General features: G+C 39.8%; 1 protein-coding gene and 1 pseudogene across 1 annotated transcript; both read right to left on the bottom strand.

The window, feature by feature from the left end:
- Positions 1 to 4,909: 4,909 nt before the first annotated feature.
- LOC149046989 (uncharacterized) lies at positions 4,910 to 6,250 on the bottom strand (annotated as a pseudogene).
- A 1,749-nt stretch (positions 6,251 to 7,999) lies between these two features.
- Positions 8,000 to 10,979, bottom strand: LOC149046988 (uncharacterized). Its single transcript, XM_089202979.1, has 2 exons — positions 10,588 to 10,979; positions 8,000 to 9,471 (listed from the first exon to the last, which is right to left on the bottom strand). Exon 2 carries the CDS (start codon positions 9,361 to 9,363, stop codon positions 9,082 to 9,084), a length of 282 nt encoding a protein of 93 aa, XP_089059105.1. The 5' UTR covers positions 9,364 to 9,471; positions 10,588 to 10,979; the 3' UTR covers positions 8,000 to 9,081.
- Between the last annotated feature and the right edge of the window lie 443 nt (positions 10,980 to 11,422).

Here is an 11,422-nt window from a genome sequence, read left to right as displayed (position 1 = left end):
ACAAAGTCAAAAGACTAGCCTTAATTAGTGAATACGAAGACGGTGGCCTCAAAATGCCTCACCCTGAATCTTTAATTAAAACTCAAAGAATTGTGTGTCTGGCAAGGTATTTAGATGATAATAGTAGTCCGTGGAAAGTTTTCTTGTCTCATTATCTTAAGAATGTAGGAACCAGTTTTCTGCTTCAGTGCAATTTCAATCCATCGCGCCTACCCTGTAAACTACCTTCTTTTTATAAAGAATGTCTTGAAGTTTTGTCTGACTTTAATGGCAATCACGATATAATAGCTACAAAACAGGACGTTTTAAAAGTGACTATCTGGAACAACCAGAACCTCTTGATTAACAAGAAATCAATATACAACAAGAGAATAAAAGAAGCAGGTTTTGTGAAACTTGGAGATATTCTCTCAAATGACTCGAAATTAAAAAGGTGGGACGCTTTTAGAGAGAAAAATCTCTCCTTGTCAGATTACTTACTCCTACAAGGCATTTTTTCCGCCATTCCGCCTAACTGGAAACAGCTCCTTAACTTTGGAGAGAATAATAACAACCGAACTGACAAAACTGTTTCAGACGATGTTCAAGATATAACTAGAATGACTTCAAAATCAATCTATTCCACCCTGGTCAAACGCATCCAGATCTCTCCGACTGCCCAATCTAAGTTTAATTCCGTATACAATATTTCGGGTAATATAGACTGGAAAAATATTTATCTATTACCGGGTCGAGTCACTCTTGACACCAGAACGAGAGCCTTTCAATACAAAATCTTAAATCGTATTCTCTACACCAATAAAATCCTATATAAAATGAATTTGGTTCCTTCTCCGATGTGTACCTTTTGTGGAGATCACGAAGAAACTCTTGAGCATCTTCTAATCAGCTGTACTTACACTAAAAACTTTTGGCTTTCGGTTATTTCTTGGTTAAATACTTACAATATGAAAATTGATAAGCTTGATGAGGTAACAATCCTCTTTGGTATTTCCGATAATATCCCTGGGAATTGTTTGTTAAATCACATAATCATTCTTGGAAAATATACCATTTATTCATGTCGTTGTAAAAATATCAAGCTGTCTGTATCCTTACTGAAGGCTAAAACATCTGAAACTCGGAAATTTGAATTTTTGATTGCAAAAAAGAATAAAAAAGAATCTATTCATTATAAAAAATGGGAAAACATGTTATTGTTACTCAATAGATGAGTATCGGGTATTAACAGTTATAGACGCAGTTGTATATACAGTCGTTCTACCAAAAAGGAATTTGATGTAGAAGTATTTGTACAAATTAGGTTTATATTATTATATAACCACAACATAAATTAAATCTAGCCGACTGTGAATGTAATGTAACGCAGTATTTCGTAATTAGTGTTAGTGAGTAGCGTAAGCGTTAGTGTAATTAACTTTGTATTTGTTTGTATTATTCTGGTATTTGTGCTTTAAGTGAAAATAAAAAAAATAAATAAATTTAAAAAAAAAAAAAAAAGTTAGGATCAGGACGCACCGTACTGACAATATTTGTTTGGCCCTACCAGAAATCTCGACAAAATTCGTCTCTGCCAAATTTCAATTTGTCAAGCGTGGGCGCACTGAGACAGCAAAATATTTGTTAACCACACGTGTTAATCATATGAGACAAGAGCCTCCATCGCAACGTTCGAAGAATTTTCGGATCTACCAAACATAGCAGGCGCCATCGATAGGACACATAAAAGTAAAGGGTCCAAAAGAGTGCGCTGTCGACTACTTTAGCCGATATAAATTGAAAAGTACTTGGCCCTGGAGTTGCAGCTGAAACGTAAACTTGGGAACCGTAATAGTTGTATCCTGAGTAAAGATTGTTATGCAGCATTCAGAGGTATAAATCTTCACCGTTTGATTACCGCGCTTCGGATTGAAATACTCCGACTGAAAATAGAGATCAAATTTTCCGGATTGACATTTTTCTTCAAATCATGGCGTGTAAATTGACAAATCTGTCAGATTTCACGCGTGACAAAAATTTGTCCTTCTCCGAGGCAGGACGACGGCGTCTTTGAAGTTTAGTAAACCTTGACAAAATTTGGTAGATCTAAAAATCACCGGGCGCACTTGTCTCAGGGAACTGGTGACAAATTTTTTCGCAAAATAAACAAAAATTTGCCAAGTGCGTCCGGGCCCTAAGTTCACGGACAAAATATGGAAACTTCAGCTGAAATATTTTTCATACCAGCGTGATCAGAGGACCCTTCTCTACAACCTTAATTTGCATATTAAAAATTCACTACTTTGTACGAAAGAATTCTCAAAATGCAGGCGTTAATCGGGCTGTAAAAGCATATCAGTACATAGTTTATACACCAATGAGGTCACGGATTGCCTCAAACCCGCGGGTATATCTCTAGCTTCCATCCACCAACGCAAATCCAGATAGAATTCCGTGAGCTACATTGTTGCGGTCGCTGCGCGCTGGACAAAATCTTTGAAATTTACACTTTCGATCGCAGTCCACAGGAGTGGTCTGGCCAAAAATATTTTTTACTTGTGGCGACACAAAAAAAGAGAATTGGAGAACAAATAAACTATTTTTGAAACGTGTATTAAACCCTTTTCATGGGCAAAGAATTAAAAGAAAACTTTTTTCCGACGGGAAGTCGAGAGGACCGCTCTTGGCGAGAGCGGCACTTAAGGTTTAGAACGGTTGGATAATATTGTGTAATTACAAAGGGTAAGATTTGATTGTTCGTTTCTCCCTGCTAGAGGAGGGCCCGTTTACGTTGTTCAAATTTCACTTGTGAGAGCGGGTTGTCAACTATGTTCTTCGGGTAGTCTCTCTTAGCCAGATATATATTGAACTGCCCAATGTTCTCTTCAACTTTCCTTTAGAAGAATTAGTCCAAGGGAGTCGAAACACTTCGCCTTTAACGAAGCCTTGCAGTGCTCCTGGTGGGTGACACATATTGTAGAATTAGTACAGGAATGTCTCTGTTGGTTTGAAATGGGTTCTCATGTTGAAACTGACTCCCTGTTGAATCTTTCACCCTTATAGATAGTGTTTTCTAAGAAAGTAGCTTTTGAAACAGATAGCAGACAGAGCCTTTTTCAGTCCTGCTCCTGTCCCCTGTAAATTTGGAGATTCAAAACGCATTTCTTAGGCATTTCCACTGTTTTTAAACAATCTGCCCAAGATTAACACTGTTATATGGTCTCAGTTTAATGAAGTTTTGACTTACTCGTTTATCTTTTTTGTTTGAGAGCTTTACCATTTCAGTCCATTTTCATGTCACATTTGTTTCTGACATCCGTTTTCAGTGACGACGGTCTTAAAAGTTCTAATTTGCAGTTCTGAATCGTCCCGTGTTTTGATAAAGCTGGATAGTGACTAAATACGCGTTTCCAGCAACCAGTCCGGCGTTTGTTGGGATCATGCAATTAAAATACGGAAATGGGATATGACGGACTTGACCAAACGTCCCAGGCATATTTCTGATATTCTTATTTATCAATTGGCGAACCTAAGTACATCTAAACGAAGTCTTCCATCTGCCGAGGTGGCTGAAGTGATCTCCTTCAGCTCCAAATGGCTGTTGACCTGTCAAGTCTGTCTCCTCTTCCGAGTAATTTCGTGATTTTATCTAAAAGACCTTTCCGGGATTTTTTTTTTTTTTTTTTTTTCAACTTTTGACTTTGATCAGGAAGCGAAAATCTATCGACATTGCCAGAAAGAGCGCCTAAAAGTTAGTAAAAATAATTAATGGCCAGGTTTGAGAGAAAGTTTTACAGACGGGTGATGTGTGTGTGCTGGGGGACACAAATTTTCCCCCCCTCCACCCCACCCCGGAAAAAATTTTCCGAATTTGCGAAGCTATAACTTTGTGATTTCGAAAGATATAACTCCAAAACTTAGCCATTTCTATTAATTTTAAGGTGCTCCTTCCAGCAGTGTAGAGAGATTTTCGTTACATGACCAATATCAAAAGTTAAAATAACCATGGAAAGGTCTATTTCACCAGATTCCATATCACGTTCAAATTAGGAGTCTGAAAGAATCTTGCAGAATGTTTCCTCAATGAGTTGAAACCGGCTATCAGTCTTCCACGTACAGACCTTTTACTGCCGCACCGAAAAATACTAACTAAAATGGTCTTTAAACGACATAGAGTTGAGATACTTTTCTAACCAAGTCGCGCACTCAGACTTGCTTATAATACGCGAAACATGTGCAATCATGCCGCTCGACGTAACCACTGTAAAAGGCTTTACATTTTCACCGGAAGTAAGCCTGTTTTTCAGCCCAAGCGCGAATTTTGGTTTCCTCGATTGCTCAGAAGACGCTAAATGCACATCAACTAACATTTTGGGTTCTTGTTTTCGACAGTATTTTAACGTATTAATAAATGACAATAAATAGTGTTTTGCATTTCTCTCCCGCTTCCCGCCCTTTTAGAACTCCCGCTTCCCGCCCTTTCCTCTCCCGCCTCCCGTACCCTTCCCGCCCCCTATTCTCCCGGGCTCCCGCCCCCCCTGTCCCCCTTTCCCTTCCCACTATTTACGGGAAATTGACTATGATAAGAAAAGTTGATTGCACCTGTGTCTCCAAAGAGATCCGAAATGTTAACCTATCTTATTTGCCAAAGTGTGCACCGTTTAGTTTTATATAAAATAAGAACATGTTTCAAATGTTAGGCTAAAGGGGTTCTTGTACAGAGGGGGTCTAATTAGCAAACTTCAGCCTAACAGGTTCTTAACAAGTAGGTTCTTACTTGTGGGTTTTTACTGTAAACCTACTCAAGTGTCTGCAAAAATTACGAGCATCTTGTTAAATTTTCTTTTCAGTACCGTAAAATCAGTGGCCCATTTAACATGAAAGGTCTATTTGAAGCTTCAGAATCTTCCTCCCCTCCCTTTTCAAATTTCTAAACATTTTGTTTTCTGTGCTTCTTGGTATATCTTGCTCCGCATTGCAGACTACACTCAGCAGACTGCTCAGCAATATCTTGCAAAAGACGCTGAAAATATCTATTTGGGTGAGTATCACCGTACCATCTCCTCCACATAATTTCATGAAGGTATTCTATCAGAAAGTTAGGGTTTGTATTTCCCTTAATTTTTTTAACTTTTCTTTTGCTGTCGACCAATTGCTTTCCGCGTGTTGCGTGTGTACCTCAGTGACCGGATCGACGAAATGCAAGGAATGATTGACTGTTCTGTGATTCAAACCCAGTTGTCTCTGTATCTGGCGATATGCTGCCCACTGGTCGGTATGCAAAATTGAACCGGGTTGTACTTGGCGTTGCATAATACCCAAAAGAGTGGCTGCATTACGTCGCCTTACGAGCCGTAAGTATGGGCGGGCTGGCACGTATTGTGTATCGAACAAGACAAATACCCATTTCTCTCTTCTAGGGCGGCGTCTTCTATGAAACTGCGAAAGAAGTACAATCTCATATGATCGACAACGTTTTTGGTGATGCCCACTTAACGATACCAAACAAGTGAATAGTGCTCTTTTGCGGGAGCTATCAAATAATAGTGAACCGTTCTCTGTTCCAAAAAATAAACCACATGCAGTGTTATCCCTAACAGTCAACAGCCGTAGAATTTACTGGTTAATAGGCCATCTACCTGGCTGCCCGCTCTTTTTGTAAGACAATTTATTTTGGTCCTTAAAAACAAATTAGTTATCATAATCATCGATACATAACTGTTCTGTTGTAGTTAACTGACGTAAAAATGATCTGGTTTCTTTAGTTAAGTGAAATAGTAATACTACTAAAGTAAACAAGAGCTTCTGAACAGAGCGAATTTTTGTTATTGGGAATGAAAATTTGCCAGAGTTCCTCACCCTTGCAACGTGATTTTCTTAGTTTGGGATTTGAAAGTTAGGAGAATGTTTAAAGTTGATTTATACTTTTAATCTTACCTTCTTGACTTCTCTTGATTTAGCCGGGGTAAATTTGTCGATCGGACAATCACCTTTCACTTTTACTAATGGTAATGGAGCCGCGTTTTTATTCTTTTTGGCACCAAAGTTTAGCAACAGTTTGGGATATATTGATATGCGTTCAACCTATCAAATGAGCACTCTACAGTGGCAGCATTGGCTATTTACCAAAGTAATCAAACCTTTTTACTCACCTTTGACTTGTGGTTAAATTTTGACTCGTCAATTTGAATAATGAACCATGGTCCACCAGCCTTGAGATTGGGTGTAAGATTAGAGCCTGCCAGGCCACTTCTCTACATTTTCGAGCCATATCGACGCAGACGAGGGTTAGCGTGCGATAACCGTCCAACCACGTGACGTAAAGTAGCCAATTGTGTAACTCATAGGATTACGTGATAGTCACAATAAGCTGCACTGTATTTCACTCGAATTGCGATATTCGAAGTATATAACATAAACGGAAGTTATTGGACTGGAAAGAACTTAATTATATTCACAATTTCATTGATACTTTTTGTTACGCCTTATAGTGACAGGCTTGGATCTGGGAGGAATTCACGCCCGTTATGAAGGAGATAATGAAACAGAGAAAGTGTTCCCTTGCCAAGGCTATGGAGAAATATGGAGTGGCCAGAAATACGCTGAGGGGATTCATCGGGATTTGTGAGCTAAAACTCTTGGACAGAGATAAGTTTAACGCGGTTGTTTCCACGGAGAGGGTGCGTTGTGGAAAGCCGTCGGTCAAAGACATCGAGCTACGTTGCCGAGCTGCCCTGTCAGAGTACAGGGCGCAGTCCAAACGATTCAAGGAAGAAGGCAGACTTCTTCCTTTCTTTCCCACAGAAAGCTTTTACATTGGAAAATATCAAAGGAACTCTTTAGGCGTTTAATTGATAAAGAGAAGCTAAGGATCTAGGAACTGCCAATAACCCCCCCTCCCCTACCCAACCACCACCACCCCACATTTGAGAAAAAAAAGCTTTCATGAGCTATCAATTCACGAATCACAACTAAAATTGAACTCTTCACGAATCACGAGCTTTTCCCCCTCAAATCAGGCGTCTCGATTAACTCTGTACCACCCTGTTCAAAGTAACTTTTGCTCTTACAGGAAATCAACGAAATAGCTCACTCGACCTAGCACTAGCTAGCTGACGGCGTATTAGACAAGATAGCTGCCGTTTGAGGAGGGATACTGTTGAGACTGAAATGATTTGCTACACCGATATATCATCTACAGACGACCGACATGCTGCCGGCGGCCTACCATTAGGTAGCGATCGATATGTCGACCAACTAATCACCGCTAGTATCGATCGACACTCGATGGAGTGTCTGCGAAAAGTAGAATTCTATTCACCGACTATTAACCGACTGTCGACTAACATGTCGACCGAATGTCGATCGACAGGTCGATCGAGTGTCAACCACACTCGATCGATATGTCGGTCGAGTGTCGATCGCTGGTATCGATCGACACTCGACTGCGGGTGTCTTTAGTACACATGATCCGGTTTTCCTTCAAAATCAGTTTACTTGCTTTCTCTGGTGGGCGATTTGGAATGGGGGGTGAGGGCATATTTGTCTGTTAACTAGTATTGTCCATTGAAACGAGTATCACTTCTTACGGAAGCTTTGTTTTTTTTCTATGAAGTTGATGAAGTGTTTTGTACCTTTGAGATATGACTTCTGTTGTTGTGCAATCGGCTGAACAATTTTATCGATGCAATAGGAAAGCTTTTCCGCTGGTCCTTCCGCAGGTGGAGTTTTTGTCTCACTTATAAAGACCGGAAACACATCGAGGAAAACCTTTTTTTAAGCCGGCTAAATATTCGTTAAGCACGTCTTTGCCTTCCTCAGTAACGATAGTGCATTATCAATACTGTAAAGGCTATAATTTGTCTATCAGTTGGTGGTAAACTAGAGAATTTTTAGTTTAACCCGGCAAGATCGGTATGAAAATTTTCATTGCGACAGGATTGCGGGATGGGAAAGTAATCTTTGGTCCCTCTTGTAAGTACCGTATTGTTCATAGTACTTTTTTTTTTCATGACCTGCTACTTACAGAGTAAATTTTAGTTTAACGTTTTAAAGTTAACGATTTAAAACGCCGAAACAGTCTTTGCGTTATTAAGTACTTCGTCAGTGTCAACACAAACAACGATGGTTTGAAGCTCTACTCTACAGTTCCTTTAGTCATAACAAACAGCACATCTTCAAACATGACATCAGAGTGTTATTAACATTATTCCGTCCTTGTTCCTTTTTTAATGAGATGTACGAGTTTGTTTTCATCCAGGTAATCTCTCAAGTCCTGCAGAAGGTCAGTGAAGGGACTTCCATGTTATCTTCTTCCAGGTACGGACGGACCCACCAATAGCAAAAAAACATTTTAAGGTGTATGATTAAACAAAAATGAATCAATGAATGAATGAATAAGCGTTGAGAAATATCTTTCATAGAAGCTATACAAGCCATTTTTACTCTTGCCTTTAAAACTCCGGGTTTTGCCTCGCGGGGCATTCTTCATGATTATCAGATGTTTTGTACGTCTTTCTTGTACTCTGGATAACTGTTATCGACCGGCGAGATTGGTATTACCGTCAATTTCAAGGGCTGTAAGATTAGCAAAAATGTCAACGCCAAACTCTTTGGTCAGACACTGCTACGAACTTCGATAAAGAAGCTTGTCAACTCTTGAGAGAAGGCAATTTTCTGAACGCGTGCGAAAAGGCGCAATGTCTAAATGCTCTCAATACATTTTTCGTCATGAGGATGAGGCTAACTTCAACCTAGAATATAAATGGACAAAGCTTCCCAACTTACTTAGTCCTTCCCAAATTTTATGCATTTTGTCAAAAAAATCCATGTCACACAATCAGTACCATTTTATCACAAATTTTGTTAAGCGAAGTCTGCAAATCAACGTTGCGACAAAGAAAAAATTCGATTTCATTGGAGAATAACAAGCTGCGAGTTAGTTGTCTCTTACAGTAACTACACCACTCGCACTAACTAAGCTTTAACGGGATAATAATCAAATTAATCATGTCTTTGGTTTGATGTGCAATATTCAGTAAAGTACTACAATGTTACAATCACTGCAAATAATACAACTTGCTTCCCTCTTTAACTTTCTCACTAGAGTCGGATGTACAGTGTCCCATTCTCGTTCTCTCCCAGCATTCCTCTCTCAATAAGATCCTCTACCATTTCATATTCAGTCAGGCGGTCTCCCAATGCCTGAGAGAGGTCATTGTTTTGGCTCGCTGACGGTGTATGAGCTGGGAGTCTAATTGGTGCTGGTGGTAGTGGTGGTTCGTTATCCTCATCCCCTCCCAATATACCACCAAGTGCGTAGTTGTACGCCCGCTGAGAAAGTCGAGCCAGTAGATCTGAAATCTTGGGTGGAGCTGAGGCCATCACATGAGCCGAACCCCTAATAATTCTTGCCAGGTTTTGAAAGAAATCAAATTCTTCTCGTCGGGCAATGTGGGTAATCACGATGTCAAACTGACCGTCCTGACGTCGCTGAGCAATAAGCCAAAACCCAGAAAAGGGAAAGTAAATTACATTCCAGTTAGAGCGGTTAATGAATCCGAGTAAGGTACAATAATCTTGGCGCCTATTACCAAGAAAGGAAATTAAGCAAGTAAAATGATACAAAAACAACGAACAGAACAACATGACAGAAAAAGTGTGAAATAATTGGAGTAAAGATGGTTAGAAATTTCAATATAGCCCAGACCAATAATTATCTCATCGTGTCCAAGAATGTGTAAAAGACATTTATTACCCAATTATGTAACGGATGTTGATTAGAAGGGTGATAAGGTTTAGATTTTCTCTTCATTACGAGAAGGAGCATTTATAGGTATAGACGACATAATTCACGGTCGCAGAGCATTGTGAGAGCCTCTGGATTGTCAACATGCAGTGACAAGTCAAAGTTCCTACTTCCTCTCATTCTTAAATTCTGTCTGCCATAAATTTGACTTGACGCCGGTTACGTTAATGCACCTTCATTACTGCTCTTCTTCAGTGTTTTAGGTGATGATGTTGCATTTACTTAGCGCATCATCCAAGCTGCTATGCCCTTATGCGCTTTACAAGATAAGCTTGGCGGGCGACCCTTGACCAGATTGCTTTGAGAAGTTCCCAAACTCTTTAAAGGAAATTTCGTAGATGCCCACTTTTTTCTTTCTTTTAATCAAAGCCAGACAAGAACACCGGGAGCCACGCTCCCTACTTGTTACACAAATTGTGCCGTGTCTTCTCATTTGCGGTTTTGACTTCGTGCTTCTGGAACATTCGTATGCATTGTTATTAGTTTGTGTGTGGGTGTAGGTGTGTGCGTGAATGTATGCGTGCGTGTGCTTGTGCGCGTGTTTGCGTGCGCGTGTGAGTGCGTGTATGTATGTGTATGTTTTTGCGGTTGGTGTAAGTAATAATAATTCTTGGTAGTTGCAGAAAAACGTTTGTTAATCCTTGAGCCGTAGTTTTGTTAATGTATTGTTCATTCCCTTTTTTCTTTTCAAGATAGTTTTCGAACCTCCAACCACAAAATCTTTGCATTGATAAAGTCAAAACTTACTTGTCAGGTTTAACCCATAAAGAGAAAGCATAATGGCGTAAAACTATGTATACCTGTAAAAATAGATGTCAAGTCCAACACTGCTCTTCCCTTTGAGTGCCTGGACATCTCCTAACCCCAAATCCTTCAAAGTATTCATTCGCTTTCTCACATGTTCCCGCAACCCTTCCCAACTGCTATCAACGAGATCTGGGATGGAATCAAGTGCTTCAAATTTCACACCGTTAAACCGATCCACGGAGAATTCGCTTGCCATCGCCTTCCACCAGCCACGTTCGACAACGTCGTTAAGCTCCTTTCGAACATCTGGAGGAAATCGTTTTAGGATAACTTTCGTTGTATTTATGTCTTCCAGAGCCATATAGCTGTTTCGAGGCCGTGAAACAGCTCGCGAGAAGATTTGGCAACCTTTCAAATAAATCTTTAAGCTGTAATGTGTCGGTGAGCACACTCAGTGAACACATAAATATTTTAAATGGAAATCACGAATATCACGGTGGGTTGCTTCATGGGAATTTTCATATTCTTTTGGTCACTTTTTTTACGTTGACGGCAAAGACTGCGAGGAGACTGAGTGGAGTCAAGAAAAAAGCACCCTAACAATGGCTATCCTGTTGAAATAAGAAATCATTTCGAAAGCCAGAAAATGATGTCCCAAAACTGGGAAACTGAAAAACGTGGTAGACTTTTCATAACTTCAGCAAAGAAAAAATCGCTATGTTCCTACTTGCATCGCTGAAGGCAATCAAATTTCGTCATTAATTGAGCTTCTATTAGAAAATAGAACTCAAGCTGTTTGTTATCATATTTGTTTAAAGCCGAACTAGTTCAAGGCGCTTGTCTCTCTGGAATGTTACGGAACTTTTCACAGAGCAATAAAGCTTCCCT

The sequence above is a fragment of the Pocillopora damicornis genome, chromosome 4 (assembly GCF_964200805.1).
Source record: "Pocillopora damicornis chromosome 4, jaPocDami1.2, whole genome shotgun sequence".
NCBI lineage: Eukaryota > Metazoa > Cnidaria > Anthozoa > Scleractinia > Pocilloporidae > Pocillopora > Pocillopora damicornis.
Note: the sequence above shows the minus strand (reverse complement) of the source record. Positions and strands in the feature narration are given on the sequence as shown.